This window comes from Ursus arctos, unplaced genomic scaffold (assembly GCF_023065955.2).
Source record: "Ursus arctos isolate Adak ecotype North America unplaced genomic scaffold, UrsArc2.0 scaffold_11, whole genome shotgun sequence".
NCBI lineage: Eukaryota > Metazoa > Chordata > Mammalia > Carnivora > Ursidae > Ursus > Ursus arctos.
The window spans coordinates 65,453,519-65,478,390 of record NW_026622775.1 but is presented as its reverse complement, the minus strand read 5'-3'; the positions used below and the strand labels follow the sequence as shown (position 1 = coordinate 65,478,390).

General features: G+C 47.5%; 1 protein-coding gene across 1 annotated transcript; it reads right to left on the bottom strand.

Moving 5' to 3' along the window:
* Positions 1-137: 137 nt before the first annotated feature.
* On the bottom strand, positions 138-24,872 carry TRIM35 (tripartite motif containing 35). Its single transcript, XM_026518954.4, has 6 exons — positions 24,333-24,872; positions 11,614-11,709; positions 8,052-8,282; positions 4,900-4,922; positions 3,993-4,111; positions 138-2,678 (listed from the first exon to the last, which is right to left on the bottom strand). The coding sequence occupies exons 1-6, from the start codon at positions 24,765-24,767 to the stop codon at positions 2,101-2,103; spliced, it is 1,482 nt and encodes a 493-aa protein (XP_026374739.1). The 5' UTR covers positions 24,768-24,872; the 3' UTR covers positions 138-2,100.

The following is a 24,872-nucleotide window of genomic DNA, read 5'->3' as shown; positions in this document are numbered from 1 at the left end:
GAAAACGTAGTATATATCCACACGATGGCATATGACCTGGTCATAAAAGGGAATAAGGTCACAAACATGCTACAACATGGATGAACTTTTGCTCATCACAAGAACACTGAAAGGAAAATGTCAAAAGAAAAAGCGGGTTTTAGCTCAAATATCATTTTTATTTTTTTAAAAAAAGAGGTCCAGGCTATCCAAATTATCCTATTTAAAAACCCCTTTCCAGTTTCTAAGTTGGAAATAAAAAACATTTTTAAAAGTTTATTATATAACTAACAAAATAGTTTCAGGTCAAGATTCTCCTAGAGATTATATTTGATGGGCTAGATAAATGCATAGAGACTGCACACTGGTCTCAGATGTGTTGGCCACAAAGTGCCTTGAGCTCCCTGAGCCTCAGTGCGTTCTGACGGGGCCTGGGCACACCAGTGTGCCAACATTCCAACCCCGTCCCCTTAGCCTAGTGGCATCTCCTACTGCGTCCCTCCCCGTGGCCCACATCAATTGTACATGTCACGTTTATAACCACTTCATAGTTTTGAATCATCCTTTCTGTGAACCTGGTGCACGGGAACATGCCCCCGAGGAGAACACCACCACCCCTACAGGCCAGTATTTCCTTTCACCATGCTGTTTCCTGGGACAATTAAAAACTCTCTGCAGGCAGGTATGAGGAAGAAAAGGCGGCGTTCTAAGTCCACAGGCACAGCAGGGTGGGGGCAGAAGAAATCAGGATGGAAACACAGAGGGCAATAGAGCAAGAAGGAGCCAGATGAGGGCAGCAAAGGCCAAGCGAGGTAGGTACCTCCCGCCCTTCTCCCTCTAGGCCCTCCCAGACCGCATCCTTTTCCTACTCCTCACTGAAAAGGACCCTTCTTTCCTTCCTTTCTTGTTACTTTATAAGAATGAATCAGAGCTATTTCTATCACAGCAACTAGAGGACATAATTCTCCAGTCCTCCTATAGCATTTACAGATGAGGAATCGAGGCCCACAGCAGGAACGGGTCTAAACTGTGGTTTTTAAAATCACCTTTCCTAAGTGAAATAGTCCAAGAAGTGTAAATAGATACATCAGAGCTGACCTGACAGCCTTGCCTCTGCCCCGGGGGACAAGAGGGGGCTCTGTGGAGTGGTTTTAAAATACTGGTATAAAGTGACAGACAAGTTGGGCCTGGGTCCTTCCCCAAACCCACAGCAGCAGCGCTGTATGAACTAGATTTTATTTTCTGTATTCTTGATACTCTGACTATGGGAAACTGCTCCTCCCAGGGCTAGCCAATTCCTAGAAAGCAATCAACTCCCTGAGAGCACGCCTTTCGTATACAAACCAACCAATCCAGAGCTATCGGGCTAACCCCCAACTGCTCCCTTTACCTGGCTCTCACAGGGCTCTAACACGCTAAGCCACCGTTTTCCCCCCCCAATCATCCCCTATCCCAGGCACCCCTGACAACTGGGGGCAGTCCCTATGCCCCAGAGCCCGCCGAGATCATTCAAACTAGCAGATTCCAAACCTGTCTACCCAGAGCCCTGCCTCGCCTGTTCCTGTCACTAAAACCACAGCAGTCTCCTACCTTGGGCTTCCTCAAATCCCTCTGCTTCTAAGGGGCCCTGGTGCTTCCCCATGTGGCCGCTCCCCTGGCGTGGTAGGGCCCTCCTCTTGGGAATAGCAAATAACAAACGCTTTCCTGTTGCAGCCTCTCCTGGTCTGCTGGCCTCATCAGACCCAGATAATAAAACCTATAAGTTAAAACAGGCCCATTCTCGAAGTAAATGTTACCCCCAGATATCCTGGAATTCGGATTTAGAAAATTCACATGGTGCCTTTCAGCCCAGCAGGCTAGTCATGAGGTGCCATGACTCTGGGGAATGAGGTGTCTCCTGGATGACTTTCAACTGTGGTTGGAGAAGGGACCAGAAACCAAGGAGATGGCTTGGGGCCTGGAGTCACAGGAAAAGGACAGGACTGGTCAGCAGGCAGATCCTGGCAAGGCGGCCGATGGTTCAGAGGTACTGAGGTGAGCATGGCTTGACGAAGAGGGACAGAAAGGAAGCAGGACCATGACACAAGTCCCAGGCAGCGTCGGGCAGGCTCCGGGCCAGCCTTAGCCATCCAGCTCCTCCTTGACAGTGATGCGCAGGGGGCAGATGCGCAAAGGCTCGGGGGGCCCGTCCCCCCGTGCGCCCCCCAGGTAGAAGTAGGGCCGCACCTCCCCAAAGCGGGCATGGAAGGTGTAGAGGTGGCAGTGGCTCTCGGCGTCGTAGAAGGACAGCTCACCCTCCTCACACTCCAGCTCCACGCGCAGGCGGCGAGGGATGGCCGGGACCAAAGGCGACGTGGCCGGGTCCGAGGTCACGCAGTGGTCCCCGTCCACACCCTGCGTGCGGCACACATACCAGAAGCCCGAGCGGGTGTCGTGGTAGCAGCTGTGCGAGTGGCCCTCGGCGCCGGCGTCCTGGCGCAGCCGCACCACACCCACCCGCCAGCTCGGCAGCCCCCCCAGGTCCACCTCCCAGGTGTGGGATCCCTGGGAGAAGACGCGGGAGCCCAGCAGGCAGGGTGCCGAGGAGAAGCGCTCCGGGTTCTCCACCTGCACTCGGTAGCCATGGTTGGTGACACTGGTGAGGTCATCGGACACAGAGAGCCAGCCGGCCGCGGTGTTGGGATCGAAGCTGAAAGGCACTGAGAGCAGAGGCGGGAAGTGGGGGAAAATCAGCAAACCTCACGGGCCACCCTTCTGCCATGCCAGCGGGACCTCCATCCCCCCAAAACGACCGTGTCCCATCCGGCCCCAGTGCCCGGAGGGAGCCATCTGGGGCTGAGGGGCCGTGTTGTGGGTTGAACCATGACCAACCAAAAAAAGATGCCGAGGTCCTAACTGCCAGTGCCTCGGAATGGGGTCATGGCAGACGTGATTAAGATGAGAGCAGACAGGAGTTGAGTGGGACCTTAGCCTAATATGACTGTTGTCCTTAGCTAAAGAAGAAGAAGAGACACAGACACATGAGGGGAGAAGGCCAGGTGACACCAGGGGCCGAGATCACAGAGCTACAGCTACCAGCCAAGGACAGCTGGCAAACGCCGGGAGCTAGCAAGTGGCAAAGAAGGATCTCCTGTAGGATTCAGAGGGAGCATGGCCCTGCTGACACCTTCATTTTGGACTTCCAGCCTCTGAACTGTGAGCAAGTAAATCGGTCACTTGAAGGCACCCAGTGTGCAGTCCTTTGTTACGGCAGCCAGAGGAAACCAACAGAAGCAGGGACCCCGATGCTCACACAAGTCCCATGACAACTGAGAGAAGCACGTTACGTAACGTTCATCTGGGTCACTGACAGTTCTCCCTATGAAATCATGACGTCTCTGTCAGCTTGGGCTGCTACACAGAAATACCACAGACTAAGTGGCTTAAACAACAGAAACGTGTTTCTCACAGTTCTGGAGACCAGAGTCTGAGACTGGGGTGCAGCGTGGCTGGGTTTCGGTAAGGCCCTCTTCCTGGCCCACAGAAGGCGCCTTCTTGCTGTGTCCTCACGGGGGAGAGAGGGACAGGAAGCCAGCTCCCTGGTGCCTCTCCTTACAAAGCCACTAATCCCATCCTGGGGCTCCACACTCATGACCTCAAGTAGCCCAATCACGTCCCAAAGGCCCCACCTCCAAATGCCATCACATCGGAGGTTAGGGCTTCAACATATGAATAATAAGGGGACGTAAACCCTCAGTCCTTTCGTTACCTATACAACACAGTTCTGAAAAGAGAGGGCAGCCAGCTCCTCTTTCTGCAGAGGTGGCGAGTGTCAGGACCCAAAGAGAAAGGGGTTCTGCCAGCACAGCTTTGAGCGGTGGGGCAGGGGGTGGAGAGGGCACCAAGGGACCAGTCTGAAAGGGGCTGGAGAAGCTCTGACAAGGTGGAAAGCTGGCAGAAATGAGTTCGGTTGGCGCTCTGCCCTGCATGAAGTGCCTCCCCTGCCTGTAACCCCTGCCCACCCCCCCACTCACCGGACTCTACAGACGTGACCATCTTCCGCCAGACACGGTACTGCAGGGAGTCCAGATACTTGCAGATGTCGATGAGCATGCCAGGCTGGACGGGCTCTGGCTCCATTGTGCAGAAGAGGCTGGGAAAGGAGAATTGGGCCGGGTGGGCAGGGCCAGGCCATGCATCCTGGGCCTAACTGGATCAGCGGGAAACAGGCAACAGGGCTCATTCCTGGCCACCCTACCCAAGACAAACCTGGGCTGGGCTCTGACGGGAGAGGAGCCAGTAGCCACCTAGGCTGCTCACAGCTCCTCAGGATTCAGTACGCAGGCTCAACCTGCCCCAGCTGGGGTAAATATAAATAGGAGGTTCTCAGACACAAGTCCCGTCCTTGTGGGCAGAAATCCAGAGGCCGAAGGGACCTTAAGGGTCCTATAGTCCCAACATCTGAAGGTATCGCTGACCTCTGCATGAACACCTCCAGCGACAGCAAACTCACTACTCCCCTAAGCACTCTCTTCCATCTTTGTGCAGCTCTGACTGCGATACAGTTCATCACCGTGAACCCAACAGACATGAACACAAACCAGTGTGTCCCGAGGCTCTCAGAGGGAGGGACTAACCAAGAAACAAGCCTAAATGTTGGGAGGACCCACTGAGAAATACAAGCCGTGTGCTGGATGACACATTCTCTCCCCACACAGTGGATGGTCATTTTCCACACTCAGGAAAACAACACTTCACCAGTGCCAATCAAAGTGCAATGCCTTGAAAGAGGGCTCTCTCCCTCCTGGCCAGTCCCCACCACTCCCTCTGTATTACACCCAGCTGGCTTCATTACCTGCCTGGCCCTGGAGCCACTGGAGCTGGCACCCCTGGTATTTCTGCCTGCTCTTCCCCTCCCCTCCAACAGCCTTGGCAACTTACCGGCGTTTTCGGCTTTTGTGTTTCTAAAAGAGAAAAAAAACAAAGACACAAACACAGAGAAAAAAAAAAAAACAACATGTAAGTTTCTGACCTCAAAAGGAGTCCTACCATCCCATGTTCATGGATCAGAAGACTTAATATTGCTAAGATGGCAATACTCTCCAAACAGATCTACAGATTCAATAAAATTCCCATCAAAATTCTAGCTGGCTTCTTTGCAGACACTGACAAGCTGACCCTAAAATTCATATGGAAATTCAAGGGACCCAGAATAGCCAAAACAAGCCTGGACAAGAACAAAGTTGGTGGCTCAAGTCAAGATAGCGTGGTACTAACGTAAGAACAGACACAGATCAGTGGATACTGAAAGTCAAGAAGTAAACCCTCCTATTTACTGTCAGTTGGTTTTCTACAAGGTGCCAAGGCCATTCGATGGAGAAATAATAGTCTTCAGTAAATGGTGCCGGGACAACTGGATACCCACACGCTAAAGAATGAACTTGGATTCCCACCTTGCACCATATACAAAAATTTCAAAAATTAACTCAAAGCCTTAAATGTGGAGCTAAGCCTATAAAATTCACGACCTTCTGGGGCACCTGGGTGGCTCAGTCGTTAAGCGTCTGCCTTCAGCCCAGGGCATGATCCCAGGGTCCTGAAATCGAGCCCCACATCAGGCTCCTTGTTCCGCTGGGATCCTGCTTCTTCCTCTGCCACTCCCCCTGCTTGTGTTCCCTCTCTCGCTAGCTATGTCTCTCTGTCAAATAAATAAATAAAATCTTAAAAAAAAAAAATCACAACCTTGGATTAGGCTATGGTTTCTTAGCTAGGACACCAAAAGCACAAACAGGAAATAAAACGCAGATAAACTGGACTCCATCACAGTGAAAAGCTTCTGTACTTCAAAGGAAGTTACCGAAAAAGTGAACAAATGACCCACAGAATGGGAGAAACTATTTATAAATCATATTATCTGATAAAGGTCTAGTATGCAGAATATATAAAAACTCTTATAATTCAACAACAAAAAGACAAGCAACCCAATTTAAAAAATGGACACAGGGCTTGAATGCACAGTTCCCCAAGATACACAGATGGCCAACAGGGCCCTGAAAAGATGCTCAACAGCGTTAGCCATGGGAGAAATGCAAATTAAAACCACAGTGAGATACCATTTCACACCCCTGCAATGGCTATTAAAAAAAAAGAAGAAGAAAAGAAAAAAAGGTCAGTGTTGGCAAGTATGTGGAGAAATCAGTCCTCATACACCGCTCATGGGACTATAAACTCCGTGCAATCACTTGGAAAGCAGTGTGGCAGTTCCTCAAACAGTTAAACTTACTAGCTACCATATGATTCAGTAAATCTATTCCTAGGCACATTCCCAAGGGAAAGGAAAACGTATGTCTACACAGAAACTTGCACATGAATGTTTACAGCGGTGTGATTCATAACAGCTCAGAGGTGGAAGCAACCCAAGCGTCCATCAATGGATGAATGGAGACATACAATGTAGTCTATCCATACAACAGAATATTATTCAGCCATGTCCTGATACAGGCTGCGACAGGATGTAGTTTCAAAACTCGCTAAGTGAAAGGAGCCAGTCATGAAAGGCCACATCTGATAGGATTCCACATATGGAAATCATTTATGGAAGTGTCCAGAGGAGGCAAATCCTTAGAGGCAGAAAGGAGATTAGCGTTTGCTGAGGGCTGATGGCAGGGGTGGGGGTTGGAGGGGCACACGAGGGCGACAGCTAAAGGGTATGAGGTTTCTGTTTCTGGAGACGAAACGTGCTACAGTTGATTGTGGTGATGGTTGCACAACTCTGTGAATGGAGTGAAAACCACTGGATTATACATTTTAAATGACTGAATTATATAGTATATGCATTATATCTCAACAAAGCTGTTATATATTTTTTTAAAAAGTCACAAAAGCATCCCTGAAAGCACACTGGGTCCTGGCCACTCCCATTTCCTGAACAGAAACAGCAAGGAATCTAGCTTTCAGAACCCACCAAATGATTTTATCATCAGGGCCATTTTGGAGACAGGAGACACCAGGGTTCAAAGCTTTGTGTGAGGCAGAGAACCCATAAGGATGCCCAACCGGGATGTGACACCTGGGCTGAATTGATGATATATCTGTCCCTCTCAAACCACTCTACGAAGTCTCTCTTTTCCAGAGAGAACAGTTCTCTAAGTAGAAGAGATAGCTCGCTATCCTGACCGATTCCCAAAATAGCTTTCCAGTCACAGACACGTCTCTATAAGACTCCTGGGGGGCAAGAGGAGGGGGGGCCGGTGGAAGGTGAAAAACATAAAAAGAAAAAAGAAAATGAACTAAACATATTTTTAAAAGCAAGAATGGCATCATCCTTTTCTTAAGAAAGCAATAGAGAATACCAAAACATCATATTTAAATTAAAAATTAAAATAATTGTGTGATTTTAGAATATTCCATTTTGTCTTCTTTGTAAAATCTTACAACCCCTGTCTAATCATGAAAAAAACATCAGGCAAACCCAGAGTGGGAGAACAGTCTACGGGCTATCTGGACAGCAGTCCTCGGGACTGCCAAGGTCATGGAAAACAGAAAGAATAAAGCACCGTCGCAGACCAGCAGAGACTGGGACACCGGACAACCAAATGCAATGCAGGTCCCCAGACTAGATTCTGGAGCAGAAGGAGGATATTAATGCAAAAACTGGTAGACTCCAAATAAGTCTGGAATTTAGTTAATTACAATGCACCAAGGTCAGGTTTCTATGGACAAACATGCCACGAGGTGATACAAGGTGTTAACAATGGGAGAACCTAGGGGTCTACACTACCTTCACAACTTGTCCACCTTGTTTAAAAGGTACTCTGCTGTATTAAGGAGCAGAGAGAGAAGAAATGAAGAGAGAGAGAGCAAGCCTACAAGAGAGGCAGGGAGAGGGACACGGAAAGGAGAGCAGCAGGGAGAAGTGAGAAAGTCCTCAGGAGCTCCACCGGGCTGAAAATCCTCTTGGCCTCCTGACAAGCAGGGCACCTCCTCCGGGGGCTCCTCCCGCCCAGCACCCCAACACTGCAGGAAGACTGGGCGGGTGGGGGCCTCCCCAACGCCTGCCCCCCGTCCCCAAAGCCAGACAGCAAGCCCCTCACCATGAGAAAAGAAACATCGTCCTCCTTCATCTCCGCCTGCAGACGCTCAATCTCATGGGCCAGAGCTTCGGTGTCTTCCGCCAGTCGCTTCATCTTCTCCTCCACCAGACGCTGCTTCTGCCTTGCCTCCTCAGCCGTGGCGTCCAGGATGGCTTGCTCCTCCACGCGCAGGAACTCGCGGAGCTTGTCAAACTCCTGCCGGATTCGCCCTTCCAGCCACGCAGCCTCCACCTACAGCACAGGGTGGGACGGGGCCACAGAGGCTCAGGCTCGGAGGGAACCTCTCAGGCAGCACCCGGCCTCGGGACACTCAGGTTTCTAGCAAAGGAGCTCTTTTCAACAGAGACTGTGGATAGAACCCCAACAGTTAAATACAGATGCAGTTTTATTAGCACAAATTGCTAAGTTTCAAGTCACACAGCATAATGAGGCTGTCCTGATAAATTAAGAAAATCAAATCAAATCTGCTTATAGATGACCCCTGTCATCTGTATCTTCCTCAACACACAATATTGTATATCTTGGTTCAGCTCACCATAGCAAGGGAAATCCTGAATCACAGAAATGAACTGTTGCAAATAACAATGACTTTTAAAAATTATCTGCCTTCCCATCTTAGGACTTCAAATCTGTCTGATCCAGAGGCATCAAAAGAGGAGTAGGAAGTATTTAAAGCTGAATCATTCACAGTATGCTTACCCCTAATCATAACTTTAAAAAGCTTTAAAAAAAAATTTAAAACGGGGCACCTAGGTGGCTCAGTCAGTTAAGCATCTGCCTTCGGCTCAGGTTTTGATCCCAGGGTCCTAGAATCAAGCCCTGCGTTGGGCTCCACACTCAGCGTGGAGTCTGCTTCTCCCTCTCCCCACTCATGTTTTCTCACTTGTTCTCTAATAAATTTTTTAAAAAATTTTTTTAAAAGTTAAAACAAAACCATAAACGCACTCAAAGAAAAAGCAGAGAAATAGTGCTCACCTTCGAATGAGAAAGACCTTTTGTAATAAAAAACTGAGAAGCCTCAAAGAAAAATGAGATCATTGAATAGACATAAAAAGAGGAAGTTTTGAATGGCAAGAGACTACTAATAAAAGTTAAATACAGAAATACAGTTCCAAGAGGACAACTGGAAAAACAACTCAAAATGTGGGCTGTAGCAATCACTAATCTCATCTTCAGACTGAAAGTTCAATATATGTTCATGGCTCTGACAACGTGATGACAAAATAGTCACCGAGAAAGTGAAATTGACCCAAAAAGAGTAAAAATGATTCACTGAAAAAAAAAATGACAAACCGGGAAAAATATTTCTAACATGTAAAAGACTGTTCTTCTTCTTAATATACAAAGCACTCTAATGACTCCAACTAGGAGAAAAGGCAAATATGCAAAAAAGAAAAAAAAAAGAAAAGCATTCACAGAAGAAACACAAATGGCTTCACACTTGTAAAACGGTATACAAACTAACAGTCAAAGAGATACAAATGAGAAGAGATGGCACTGCTGAAATACCAGGCTCCCAAGACTGATCCTGCATGGCGGGAGGCAGTGAAATCCAGGATGATTTTTGTCCCACGGGAAGACAAAAAACAGCAGGCAGGAAAACCCCACCAGTGCAAAGTCAAGTTCAGCCCCCATTCCTGCTGGCAATTCGGAGCCTCGCGAAAAAGGGGTAAACCTCGAAGCCTTCACTTCCCTCAGCCACCTGCACTGACTGGGTTTAGGAGAAAAGCGTGGATCACATGGGAATCCTGGAATCTTCACATGGGGCCTGTCAGAGTGCCACAGGGTCTGGGCCAGGCAGACGGGTGCTGTCATGTGGACATACGGACATGCCCCAGACACTGCCACTGCAGTCCCGCACAAGGCCAGCCAGGGGAACGGGGATGGCCACGGGGCTGGCCATGAAAGGAACTCAGGTGACAGAGGTGAAGCTCCATGATTCCATGGCGCCTGCAGGGAAAGCAACTCGCCATGGGCGGGCCAGTCACTCCATGTCTGGACTGGGGGCTCAACAGGTGCTATGGCTCTGACAATATGACAAAATGATTCACTGAAAAAGTGAGAAACACCTCTCAAATCAGTTTATTGGTCCATAAGATATAAGAAATGTTGAAGGACTTTTCTCTCTTGGGCACTTCACACACATTATCTCAAGTGAATGTTTAAAAACTTCCTAGTAAAACGGGATTGTCTTTTTACAGATGGGGACATTAGCTTAGAAGAGGGTAGGGATAGGCCTGGAGTTCAGGGTTTGGCTTTGAAAGTAGCTCTGCTTTGCGTAACGGCCCTGGTCACCAACATTTCACAATCCTTCCTTCTGCTCTGCTCCACCAGCTCTGCAGCTCAGGGGACACTCCTCTGCCAGAGGTTACTGAGACTCTTTCTGAGCCTGGTCCCCTCTCGTGGGCACGCGGGCACGGGTGGGGAGTGCCCGAGCCAGGTGGGTCTTCGCTGAGCAGTACTTGGTAGAAGCACTCACCTAGGGAGTGACGCAGCAAAGCCAGCACAACCTGTCGGAAACCCGGCTGCCAATCCACACAGGACTCAGAGGAAGAGAGGGTGCCAAGGTATAAACAATGAGAGTGGGGAAAGAGGGGAGGCAATTCATTCATTCAATTTACAAACATACATTGATCACCTGTTGTGTGCCAAGAACTCTCTCACACAGCCCTGCTTTCATTATATTCTAATGGGAGTAAATAAAAAAAAATAACATAGTGTTAACTGCAGGTAATGAAGAGTTCTGAAGAAATCAAAATGGGGAGATAGAAGAGCAAGTAAGGCAGAGGACTACTTGGGGAGTGATTAGGGAACACTTCTCCGAAGGGATGCCTGAGCTGAGATCGCAGTGACAAGGTACTCCTTATGGGAGGGTCTGGGGAGAAGACGTAGTTCATTTGAGGGACAGAAAGAAGGCCAGTGTGGCTGGAGCCAAGCATGGGAGGAGATGAAGCCAAGGGGCAGGCAGGGGTTGGATGAGGGCCTTGGAGGCCATGGTGGGGAGTCTGGATTGCAAAGGTAATGAAGCCACTCGGCAATTTTAGGCAGAGGAGTGACGCAATCCATGTATTTTTCAAAAAGATCAGTCCACTATGTGTAAATGGATTGCAGAACAAGAGTGGAAGCCTGGGGTCCAAGTAGGAGGCAAGATGAGAACAGTGGAGACAGGGCCAAGATGGGGGGTGGCAGGGGAAACAGAGCATTGGGTGGACAGAGGAATAACTAAAGAGCCCCAGGTCATTGTTGGCATGAGCACCCGGGTACATGGTCAAGTGCAGCACGTACTGAAGTTAGTCTGAAACCACACTGTAGATGGCACAGGTAACTTTTCACCCCCCCCCCCCCCACAGCTGCATGGCCATGCCCAGCTATTTAGGGAGGCCACGGCAGTGCCGCCACGGTCAGCAAGCTAGGACGTGCCTACGCTAGACCCTCAGAGTTACAGAAGGCTGATTCTGTGTCAACACCCACAGCCAGGGCCGGACCACCCTCACCTCTCCCCCCACCAACTCCCCCACTGCCCCAGGTGTCCCCAGTCTCCCTGCCCAGCCGGAGCACTCACCTGATTGTGCTTGGCAATGGCCTCGTAGGAGCGCCTCATGGCCCAGAAGGCCTTGGCTTTCTCCCGCAACGCATGCTCCATGTTCCTGCACTTGGCCTGCCGTGAGGAACGAGAAGGAGGAACGTTAGGGCCGGAGGCCAGGCACAGGGAGGACATAGTCCATTTACAACTGGAGTCCCACTTCAGTGTGGGTACAACTCAGCCACATTTACTCAACCGGTCTGTCCACAAGCCCTAACCTTGACTCTGGTTTTTAGCATAAGGCTCTCAGACACCTTCTAACTGGCCCCTTTTTTTTATACCTGGTACAGATGGGGAGACACGGCCAAGGAAGTCAATGACCTGTTCCCTCTCGAGTCGGCCACAGTACAGCATAGAAGGGCATCCCACTCAGGCCAACAGCTGGTCCAGGCTGTCCATGAACCCCTGAGCTGTTGCCACTATATAGACACTGTGCTCACAGGCTCTCTTTATGACTTTCTAAACTGGACTGGCCTGCAGTCGGTAATGAACAGGTCTGATTACAGGTCAATCCAGTTAAGTCCTACAGGGCCTTCTCTAAACTACATGTCTCCCCACCTCCCCAACTTATTGCAATATTCCAATAGTGCATATGCCACGAAATACCTTAATCACTGCTTTAATCAAATACTTTCAGTTTAGTTAAACTTAACCGTTACTGCTCTGATCTCCTTGGACTCTTTGAAGAACCACTACCAGTTTTAGGTTGGATTCCTACCTTTTGTATTCAAGGCTTACCCATTTCTCTCCATTTTTATACTTTTCTCTCCTCATTCTAAGAAAGCTTACCAAGTTTTCCTTTGGAAAAATAGTAACAATCCTAACGGCATGAATTATAAGTGACTAGCATTTATTGAGCATTTACTATTTGCCAGGGAATGTGCTAATTACTTTACCAATTATGTCACTTAATCATCACATTATCCCTATTAGGTAAGTAACAGGATTAGCCTCATTTTATAAATTAAAAAAAAAAAAACAAAACCCAAAAGTACACAAAAGGGAAGTGACTCACCCAAGAGCACACAGCTAGTCTGTGGCAGAACAAGGATGTGAACCTAGACAGTGGGGGGTAAGCAGCCTCTACGATGGCCCCTGGTAATCCCTCCCTCCTGTGAGACAGAAAAGTCTACTGCTTTAAGAGTCCAAATTTGGGGGTGATTTGTTATGCAGCAATACATAATACAGATCTGTCCTCAAAAGCCTCATCCCCACCCGGACCTGATTCAGATGACGAGATTCAGAAGCGGATGCTGTAATGGGATATTTGAGGATCTTGGGAGGGGGTGAGTGTATTCTGAATGCTAGGGGGACAAGAACCATTGGGGAACAGACGGCAGACTGAAGGAGGCGGCCTCTAACATGGCTCCAGTGGTCCCCACCTCTGGGGATTCATGCCCTGGTGGAATTTGCTCCCCATGAGCTGGACCTGATGACTGGCTTCTAACCAGCAGAATGTGGCAAAAGCAAAGGGAATCACCTCTGAGATGAGGTGATTAAAAAGCCTGCGCACATTCTTTCTCACCCTCCCTGGCTTGCTCAGCTGGATGGAAGCCAGCTGCCACATTGTGATCCAGCCTGTGGGGTGGCCCACGGGGGTAGGAAGTGAGGACGGCCTCCAACCAGCAGCCCACAAGGACCGTAACCCCACCGGCGGCCACATGAGTGAGGGAGCTCGAATGGCGATCTTGGCCTACATGAACCTTCAGATGAGACCACAGCATCGGGAGAGATCTGAGGCAGACACGCCCAGCTAGGTCACGCCCAGATTCCTGACCCACAGAAACCATGAAGTAATAGATACTGTTTTAAACCAGTATTCTTGGACGTAACTTGTTATACAGCAATAACTAGGCTGTCTGTCCTGCTCCACAACCCGTTCTTTTAACTGCTGTACTCCAGAAAATAGTGATTTCATTTTCTGCAGGTTTCTTCTTTTCTACTCCTTGTGGCCATTTTTATGATCTTCTTGAGACTACATAACAGATCTTTTCGTTTTCTGTAGTACTCATCTCTAAGGTGCCTCCTCAATAGCAAAATGAAATCAGTATGAATATCCCACAAGGCCAGTGAAATATCATCCTATTGTTTTGTGGCAAAAGATGTTTTGCTACGAAGTCACATAATAAAGTCCAAAACAATTCTGTGATTTGCCAAATAAGCATGGATGATAGTAGCGAAGCAACTGCCCACACACGTTACCCAGGGGTGTGCTGGCCCCAAAACAACGCAGCCCAGCCCTTTGCCTTCAACCTCAACAGCTAGGGAGTTGCAGGCGGATGAAGAGAGATGGTGATGGTGGGGAGGCGGTGACAGTCCCTGTCCTTTCCCAAGCTCTTGAAGCACTTGGAGAGTTCTGGTGTAATTCAGCAAAGACCAACCCCAAAATGACCCTTCTCTGAGGTGCGAGTTGATGCGATCCACCAATGATTCTATCAGTAATAAGCAGTTATCACTGCACATATGCTATGCATCACACACCAAATAAAGGGCCTAACAGAGGTCATGCTACTTTATTCTTACATTCTTGTGTGGCAGGCACTATCCTCTTACAGAGGAGAAAACAAGGCCCAGAGGAGTTGAGCAACTTGCCAAAATCATACAGTTAGACTTTAGCAGAGCCAGGATTTGTATCCAACAATAAAGGCCACGGTCTTAGTCACACTGCACACCCTATCTCATTCAGAGAGCTATTACTACGTTTGTCTGCCTGCCTTTTATGTTTCTAAAAGTGTCATCTTGGGGCGCCTGGGTGGCACAGTGGTTAAGCATCTGCCTTCGGCTCAGGGCGTGATCCCGGCGTTATGGGATCGAGCCCCACGTCAGGCTCCTCCGCTATGAGCCTGCTTCTTCCTCTCCCACTCCCCCTGCTTGTGTTCCCTCTCTCGCTGGCTGTCTCTATCTCTGTCAAATAAATAAATAAAATCTTTAAAAAAAAATAAAAATAAAAGTGTCATTTTATTCCCAAATTTGTCAGTTTTTAGTTCTAGAAAATAAGTTTATAATTCTGTCAATACTTTGCCCAATTCTTTCAATAACCTAGCATGTTAATGAATTTCCTCCTATAAATGTCAAACTAAACAACACATTTTAAAAACTAATGGCTATTCCCAAACTGGAAACCCACCAAATATCCATCAAGAAATGGATAAATTATGGCATATTCATATAATGGAAAACTACTTAGCAACAGAAAAGGAACTACTGACTCATATAACATGGACAAATTTGTGTACACATATAAATTTATGTGTATATACATATATGTTTACATATACATGTATATACAAATTTTATACATATATTTTCATAACTTTTATAATATTATATATATCCCCAGTATTTATGTATAAATTTTGCCAGAAAGAGGCCAGATACAAAAGAGTATATATGGTATCACTCCATGTACGTGAAGCTCAGGGACAGCACAAGCATAAGGGGAAATCATAAGCTGGTTGCCTCCTGGTGGACTGGCTGGGAAGGGAGCTCTCCAAGGTAACAGAAACGTTCCATAGTTCCTTTGGGGAGGCAAGTATAGGGTGTGTGTGTGTAACACTCAGAATTCCTCAAACTCAACAGTTAAGATGTCTGCGTCTTCTTGTATATAAATTATACCTCAAAATTTTAAAAGCCCATAAAATGAAAACTTTGGAAGTTTTAGCCTTTTCTTGTCAGTTACAAAAAGAGTTTCTTCCTCAAAGAAATCCCTTCAATTTCTCTCAGGTTTAATGAGTTGTTTTTTACCTTTCAATCTCCTGTTGTTGACAATTTATTTGCTTTGGCATAAACCATAAATGTGCCTTAAGTAGTTATACACGAACACCTCTTAACCACACCCAGGATGTGTACCTTGTCAATCTTATCCCCTTCTTCCTATCGGAGGAAACAAAGGTCCTAATTTGTTCAGCATTTCCCTGCTTTTCTTTATAGTTCTATCACCCATGTATGCATCCCTAATCTAAATAATATACTTTAGTTTTGCCTGGTTTTGAACTTTATATTAATGGAGCCATTCTGTATGCATTCTTTTGTGTCTTGTTTCCTTTGCCTTAACGTTAAGGTTTGTAGGATTCAAACACATTATTGCATGTAAGTTTATCATTCATTGTTGCACTATATTCCACTGTAAGAACACACCACAATCATTTACCCATTCTGGTGTCCATGGACAGTTGGGTCATTTACAATCTTCGAGTAATACAAATAGCATGAACCTTCTTATATGTGTCTCCTGGCACACACGTACACTTGTCTCCGTGCAAAACATTCCTGGGAGCAGGAATGGGCCACGAGTGTATCTTCAACTTCAGTAGACCATGCCAAACTGTTTTCCAAAGCAGTTGTACCAGTTTATACCACACAAGTGCTATTAATGAAAAATGTTTATTAACCATTTGGATCTTTACTTTTAAATACCTGTTCAAATCTTTTGACCGTATTTCAATGGAGTTGCCTGCCATTTTCCAACTGGATTGTAAGAATTTATTATAAATGTTCAATATATGACTTTCATGGGTTAGATGTGTAAGAAGTACGTTCTAATGTATCACTTATATTTCTTAATTTCCATATGGTCAAATCAACCAGTCTTTTCCTTTAGAATTAGGACTCCTTGGTTTTGTTTTAAAAAATACCTCCTCTCTTCCCAAACTGCTTAAAAATACCCAAAAACCTCCATATCCTCGGGTCACAAAGATAATATCCTAAATTATTTGTTTTAAGCTTTACGCCTTTCCTTTCTCATTTAGGTCCGGTGTGGATAACCTGGAGTTTATCCTGTGAATGGTATGACCTGGGAGCTTACTGCTGCAGGACCATTATTTTTTTTTTTAAAGATTGTATTTATTTATTTGACAGAGAAAGTGGCAGCGAGAGAGGGAACACAAGCGGAGGGAGCGGGAGAGGGAGAAGCAGGCTTCCCGCTGAGCAGGGAGCCCGATGGGGGCTGGATCCCAGAAGGCCAGGATCATGACCTGAGCTGAAGGCAGACGCTTAACGACTGAGCCACCCAGGCGCCCCCGCAGGACCATTATTCAGAGTACTAGCATCCCCATTGATGTATAGGCCACCTCTACCTACATCAAACACAGATGTTTCCAGTTCTCTAGTCTGTTCCCCTGGCCCACCTGCCTGTCCTGTCAACATCACACAGCCTTAACTTCGATAGCTCTAAAATATACTAAGAGCTCAATGTCTCCTAACAATGTTTTGGCAATCATTGGCCCTCTGAGTTTTCATACAAATATTGGAATCAGCTTGCCAAATTCCACAAAATATCATGCTGAAATTTTGGTTAGCATAGTACTGACTCTACAGATCAGTTTGGAGATTTCTAATCTGTGAACATGGTATATTTTGCCACTCAGTCTTTGATGTCTTTCAGTGAAATTGTGTATTTTTCCCCGCCAGATATGTGCACTGTTGTATTTATTGTTAGATAGCTGATTTTTATACTACTGTAAATTTTTTATATTTGCTGATATACAGAAATACAATTGCTTTTAAGGTTGATTTTGCAACCAACCTTCTTCTAAACTCATTTATATACATAATTTATCTGTAGCACCTTGTTATTTTCTCTGCAACAGAAATTTCTATGCAGATATATACAATCATATCTGCACTTCATGCCAGTGTAGTTTCCCTCTTTCCTAACCTTATACCTTTGACTTACGATTCCGGACTTACTTTATTAGCTAGGCTCTCCAGCACAAAACTGAATACAATTGGTCATAATGCACATTCCTGTCTTTTTCTTGGTCCCAATGAGAAAACTCAATGTTTCACCATTAAATATGGTATCTGATCTAAGTTTTTCAGTAGGTATCTTTAATCGGATTAATGAAGTTCCTTCCCTTCCTCGTTTGCTAATTTTTTAGTAAATTAACAAAAGTATACTGAATGAACTTCAACAAACTGATTTTTCTCATCTGTCGTTAAAATCCTATTTAAGTGGCATAGAACTGGGTTGTTTTCTTATCTGACAACTTTTGTCATTTAACTGGAATATTTAAGGTAATTACCGGATACACTTGCATTTAAACCTATCGCCTTGTTCTGTTCTCTTGTCCCACTTGTTCAGTATTTCCTTCTCTTCCCCTTTCTTGGGATTTATGATGCATGTTTTATTCCACATTTCCCCTTGCATGCATTTAGTGGTGAATCTAGAAATACTGCGTGCAAACAGTATGAATTCAAATGAATCTAAACAATACACTTTCCTCGTCTGCTTTAGATATTCTGATTTGAACACTAACCATACTTGTATCCACTCGGATGGACCATTAAGGGACCGCATGTAGCCCACAGAGCGTGCTCAATGAGCAGAAGCTGCTGGCTGACTAGAGGGCTATCTGCGGTGAAGCCTGGTCAGCACCAATACGGGTCATCACTGCCCTGGATGGAGCTAAATGGCCCATGACAGGTGTGGGCCATCGCCCAGATCCCAAGCCCAAAACAGCAAACGAGCTCCGATTTTAGTTTCAAATGACAACACCCAAGATTACTTATTTATAAACATGCAAAACAGGAAGTTTTATTTACACTAAAGGATTCAGAATGTGATTATATAGTCTACATCGTTTATTTAAAAAAATTACAATTTCATTCCTTAAGCAACAAATTTCAATAGTATATGTAATACCCTAAGGATTTTACAAAATTGTTTTACCCAAAACATTCATTAACACAGGTGCTACGCAATGTAACAGAAAATAGGAAGGGTGTAGAGAAAGAATAAATATTAGTTCCCAAAATTGTCACAGCACCCCTCAGGTACCTATCAAAGGCTAGAGTCATGTCTGTAACCATGGCTATCCGGCCCAAGCCAGGTTTTCTGTCCTCCAAGGTCCTATGTATGCAGTTGCTCCTGACTAATTCCTGTCTGCACCACCCAGCTGTCTCACAGTGGCCTTGAACACTCTGCTCAGGCTCCCTTCACTTCCTCCAGAGAGCCATTCTGATCTTCCCAGAAGAGTTCAGATGCACCCTGTGGGCTCTCACAGCTCCCATTCTACCGTCCCGGGATACTTACTACCCTGGATAATCACCTCACTTTCCTGGAAAGGCTGTAGGCTTCCAAGAAAGAGCAGGTCCTCTGGCCCAGCACAATGGTGCTCAATAAACCTTCCCAGAAAGAAAGGACGCTTGCCCTGCAAGGGTAGAAAATGTCCTATCCATGCACATCCCCAGGGCTCAGCACAAAGTGGACGTTCAAGTAGCTACCTGCCCGGTCAATGAGTCCGTCGAATGCCCGTGCTCTTTCCCCTATGCCACACTGCATCCTGGACTGAAAGCCAGGAGACCTGAATTACACCCTTGTCTTTGTCACAACCACTGCCGAGAACTTTGGCTAAAGTTTGCTCTCTCACTGGTGGTCAGGCTCCATACCTTAAAAATGAAGGCATGAAAGCTTCTATAGACTCTCAAACTTCACCATAAAAATGAAGAATGCAGTTTTCTGTCCATGCTTACCCAGCCCATCACCAGTGTTCCCAGGCATCTGTCTCTAGTTCGTGTCATCTGCCCTATCTATTTCAAACATTTGTTTTCAGGCAAACTGACACAGCAGCAAGGAGCTCTGGCACTTGGCCCCCAAGTTCAAATCCCTGCTCTTCTGTTTAGTAGCAGGTGATTCTGAGCAAATTCCTTCCCTTCTCTGCACCAGTTTCCTCATGTGGGCGAGAGGAATGAGACTACCTACTCGGAGGACTGCTGAGGTCTCCACTAGTCAATCCATGTCAAGTGCGTCCGAGAGCGCACCAGGCATGTGTTGGCTCTCACTCTATTAGGTGCCACTTACCACCTCATTTAACTCTCCTACTGGCTGTTCCCAGGTGCCTTAAATGGAGAGCATAAATGCATCCAAGACAACTAGATCTCGTCCAGGTCCCTTCCTTATCCAACCCCAACCCAGTCTCCCATTCTTCCTTTCTCCTTGGTGCTTCAGTCCTCCTCACAAAGCAGGTGTCCACTACGGTGCCTAGTGCAGACGGCTGGGTAACTCAGGAGCTTCAGTGAGCAGTGTTCAGTAAGCCCCTGCCTCTGCCCCTGTCCAAGCAGGCAGTAAATGTCCTGCATGCAACTTGGACCTGGCAGTGCCCGGCCCATAAGGGGGGGGGATTCAGATGGGAGTGTGTAGTTAGGAAAAGAGGGGAAAGAACTGTGGGGGGGGAGACTTAAGGAAAACATGGAATATTCCTAGGTAAGATTTGGCCAGATTGTTTCTAAGAAGGGAACCCAGAAGGGGAAGGGAACCCCAGAAGGGGAATGGATTGGGGCTGGTGTAGGAGGAGGCTGGAGGGCAGAAAATGGCTCTCATGTCAGTCCCATGGGACGGGTAAGAAAGGGGTCTGGACAAGGCAGCTCTGAGGCGTGGGATTTGGCTGGAGTTCGGGGCAGGCTTGCTTTGACGGTGCAAGGCAGAGCAAATGCCGAACGGGAAGGCAGGAAATCTGAGTTCTAATCCTAGACGTACCCTTGCCATCCCCTGCCACTGCCAGGAATTGCTGTATTTCTCCAAGTTTCTGTTTTCTCACTAGTAAAACAGAATCATCTCCTCACAGTGCCCCGTGGCTCTGGGCCTGTATTTGGGGATTTGCAAGTTTTCCACGAGAGTTTGAATTAGTGTTTTCATTCAATAACCTAAAAAACAAAAAACAAAAAACCCTAAGATAAACCTTTTCCAAGTTGCCTTGTAAACAGGGCCGATACACGCTTTCAGCTCCTACAACTTCGGTGCCAGCACTTGTATTTGTTAACAACTTCCTCAACACCAAGCTACATTACTTTCACTGTCTTGCCTAATAAGGATCAAAGCACACTTAATGGGTGAAGGATGTGCTAGGTCTGAATAAAGGCCGATTGTATCACAGGAGAAGTTTCGGATCTGCAAAGAGGGAAATTTAGCCTGGCAAACCAAGCAACCACTTAGAAGAGGGTAAAGGAGCATCCCAAGTATTGTCAGACAAGCCTCACAGCCACGCAGAGCACTGCTTCCATTTCAGCAAAATAAAGTCTAGCGATGAATATTTCAACTAGAATTGAATTGACTTTAATAGTCTTTGTGCTTCATCTGTAAACTGTTGTTGTTTTACTGCCTCTATGTGCAATAAGCAAGAGGAATTCACGCTAGTTTAGCGTTTGTAGGTAGAGAATATATTTTATGTCACGGTGTTGGAACAGCTTTTCCTTTAAGAAGACTGGGTACGTTGTTCAAGTTTGAGAAACATGTGCTACAGGCTGTCCCTTCGAGCTCCAACACGCACTTCAGCGCTCTGGTCTCCACACTTAAAATGTCTGGATATGTCAGCAGTTGGCTTCCCTTCACGCCCCACTGTCCTTAGGACAAAATCTCAGATCTCTAACAGGTCCTAGATGCTCCCTGGGATCTGTCCTGGATGCCTTCATTCCTCATCCAGAAGTCTCTGGACTCCTATGTAGCCTGCCCTCTGCCCCACCAGCGCAGCCTGCTGCCCCTCTCTTAGCGAACTCCTTCCGAGCCTTCAGGTCTCTGTGGAATCAGCCCCTGCCCCCCACTGGGGACAAGAGCAGGCTTCCTTGTTACAGCCATCTGTCACCTCCTGTACTGTCCTTCACAGGAATGTCAGTCTGATTATTATTCAATTATGCCTATTTGACTCCAAGAAGCCAGGGGCTAGGACTCCTCGGCCCTCTACTGAACATACTGTGCCTGGCACACAGCAGGCACCCACACCGCAGGATAGTGGTCCTCATCCAATCAAGCCTCTTAAATACCCACACATAATCCGCTGTCCTCACAGCTCCCAGAAGAGAAAGCCAGCAGGGAAAGTTTTACCCGGGGACCAGAGAAGTTTCTCTCAAAGCCCATGACCAGAGTAGGGGCCGAACAAGGCCCCAGGTGAACTCTATATAGTACTTGCTCTGTGACTTTAGACAAGTTACTTAACCTGAGACTCAGTGTCGCTGTCTGTAAAATGGGGAGACTAGTACCTACCTGTGGCAAGCTGCATAAAGATGTCCACATCCTAGCACTTAGCAGCTGTGAATGTATTATTTACATGACAAAGAGGACTTTATAGATGTGATTAAATTATGGATTTTAAGACGGATCATTATCCTGAATTGTCTCGGTGGGCCCAATGGAATCAAAGGGTTCTTATAAGAAAGAGAAAGTTAGTAGAGACAGTCAAGGAAGGCAATGGGGTAACAGAAGAAGTTGGAATAATGTGCTTTAAAGACCTCTAAAAGCTGGACAAGGAAGGAAATAAATTCTCTCCTAGTCTCCAAAAGGCATGTGGCCCTGCCAATACATCGATTTTAGGATTTCTGACCTCCAGAACTGTGAGAAAAAACATCTGTGTTGTGTTAGATTGCCATGTTTGTGGCAACCTCATAGGGGTTTTGTGAGGATTAAATCTGTTGACGTGTAAACACTCAAGAGCACCTGGCACACAGTAAGGGCTCAAAAAGTGTTGGCTGGTATGATTACTCTTGTCGAATTCCTCACATGGTTGCCAAAGTGATCTTTCTAAGCACACGTCTCACCACAAAGTCCCTATTTAAAAGCTTTCAGAGCTCCCCCAGCACACGATGGCAGCCCCTTCAGCCTCTTCTCACCTCTCCTGCCTTCCCATACTGCTCCGCACCCAGTCAGCCAGCATGACAACTTGTCTATTTACTGTCTGACTTCCCTTGCTACGCTGTGAGCTCCAGAGGCCGAGGGCTCTGTCTTACTCTGCGGCCTCAACATCCCTCGTAGGTCCCAGAACACAACACAACACAAGTCCTTGATACATAGCTGTCTAACACACTGAATGAGTTTCACCCTGCATGAGGCTGGGCACACTTGACTTGCACTCGCCTTAGATCTTTCCGGACTAGACTCCCTACCTCCTCGTACATCGCCCTGGGTGCCCATCAATCTGACTGCACGATCCCTCTGCTTAAAACCCTCCTACTGCTCCCTACAGTCTTTAGAATAAAAGCCAACCCTCGGGCCTCATGGCTTCTGCTACACTTCCATCCTTATTTTAACTACTCTAAAATTCTCTTAGTGCCTAGAAGGTCAGGCCTCCCAGCTTCTGGACCCTTATGTATGCTGCTGCCTCTGGCTGAAATACCCTCCCTCACTCTCTTCACCTGGCTAACACCTCCTCATTGCTCAGGTCTCTGCTTGAAGTTCCTTGAAGGTATGAATTGTTGTTTATCTCATGCCTCGAAGTAGGCCTGGGACTGAGCAGTACGAGGCATCTGCTGCAGGAACAGGAAGTTGTCATTAGATCCTATGTGCTTCCCCAGCACCTGACTCCCTAATCTTGAATCCTGGATTAGCCCGGACCTGGGGGTTCTGCCTTAGTGCTCCTGGCCTTGACCCCTGCCCATCTTCCTGATCTGTACCTGTCACAGCCCCATGGTGACTAGTCATGACCTGATCCACCATGCCCCCCTACCTCGATCCCAGCCCCCAGAATGCCCAGCACTTACTTTAGCTGTCCCAAATCAGGACCTGGCACTTCTGCCAGTGGGAATGGGGAAAAGCATTGTTGTGGACCACTGTTAAACAAATAAGGCAACAGGAGTTATAGGGTTATCCCTTTGGCAAGCTACTGTAGTATTCAAACATGCATATTGATGACATTTCCCTTCACCTGAACTCTAAATGTGTATGAAACTCTAACCTTTTTTTAAAAAAGGCCTTAAAACAAAAACAAAAACAGTGTCTGGAGACCAGGCATTAGGGGTTCTTACAGTGCCTCCTTTTCAATACACTCAGCTTCCTACCAGCTAATCAGTGGGTCTGATCCATGTGTTAGTAGGTGAGGAAATAAATTAGTGTTTCACACCCTCTGCAATTTTTAAAATAAAACAATAAATAAAAATAAAATAACAGAAAATGCCAGAGTACAACAGACATTTTCACAGGACTTTTGTTTCAAGGGATACATACACAGGGGTGTGCCAGATCACAATGGAAAAAATATGGGCTAAGGTCAAAACATGGTTTTACCAGGGGCTAAGGTCAAAAATTTCAAAAACTCCTAAATTGGCTAATCCTTATTTTCTGATCATTCTTCCTTCGTATACCAAAGTATTCTCCGTGTCACTTCTATACCAAACTTAATTTTCATGTCACTTTATTTATAGCCACAGGAACTCTAGGCATTGGGGTGCTGAGAGTGATCCAGAATAAACCAGCTAGCCAATGCCAAAAGCCTCTCCACTCCTACACAATACATAAGGCCAGCTCGGGGAAGTATGTGACCCCTTCTGGAAGACCTTAAGGCTTCATATCCCTGGCCTGGTCTTGGACTCCCATACCTCTAACTTGAGTGTGCCACGCTCCAAGATTCTTGGGCCTTACCCACACCTGTCCTTCTCAACCGGGCCGGTGCCACACCCTGCTGGCATAAAGGGTGCAGGGCCTCCGGCCTTCAGAAGGGGCTGGGGCCGTCTTGGGAGCATCGCGTAACCCCACTTCCCACACTTCCGGTTTACACTTCCTCTTCACCCATCCCAGGCCCCCTGGGCCGACCCCTTTGGAGGTTAGCCGAGTCAGAGGGATGGGGGTCCTGGCCGCAGGACGAGGCGGGGGCCTAGGCACACAGCTCTGGCAGGCTGCAATGGCGGGAGCCGCGGAGGTCAGAGATGCTGAGTTGCAGTCCGCACCCGGCCGCCACGTGCGCGCTCGGCCACCTCCCGCACACTGCCGCTCTTACCCGAAAGTCGTGGGCAGTGTCTTTCACTGGCTGCACGCGGTGCCCCTGGTGCCGGGGGTCAGCCTGGCACGAGCAGCACAGCAGCTCCTTGTCGTCGAGGCAGAAGAGGCTGAACTGGCCACGGTGTGAGCGGCAGAGGCGCGGGGAGCGGTGGCCCGCCCAGCGCGCGCCCTCGGCCTCCTCCCGCAGCAGCTTCTCCACCAGGTTGTTGAGGGTGTGGTTGGTGCGCAGGTCCCCAAGGGCCGCGCGGTCCTTGCACACCGGGCAGGTGGGCGCTACCTGCACCTCCCAGCAGCGAGTCACGCACCCGCGGCAGAAGTTGTGGCCGCAGCGCAGAGTCACGGCGTCGCGGAAGGGGTCGTAGCAGACGGCACAGAGCAGCTCCTCCTTGAAGGAGCGGGAAGGCCCGGGGGACACAGCGGGACCCAATTCCATTGCCACGGTCAGTGGACCCCAAACCCGCAACTTTCGCTCCAGCCCCTCCCACCCGCCTGTAGGCTCCGGGACCCCGCGGTGAATGGTGCCCGGCCCCTTCCGTTC

Excerpts from the sequence above, each read along its gene's own strand:
- TRIM35 (XM_026518954.4), bottom strand. The coding sequence starts at position 24,767 with ATGGAATTGGGTCCCGCTGTGTCCCCCGGGCCTTCCCGCTCCTTCAAG. Across the intron at positions 8,283-11,613 it reads CCATTGCCAAGCACAATCAG|GTGGAGGCTGCGTGGCTGGA; the intron begins GTGAGTGCTCCG and ends CCTGTGCTGTAG. Across the intron at positions 4,923-8,051 it reads ACGATGTTTCTTTTCTCATG|AAACACAAAAGCCGAAAACG; the intron begins GTGAGGGGCTTG and ends TTTCTCTTTTAG.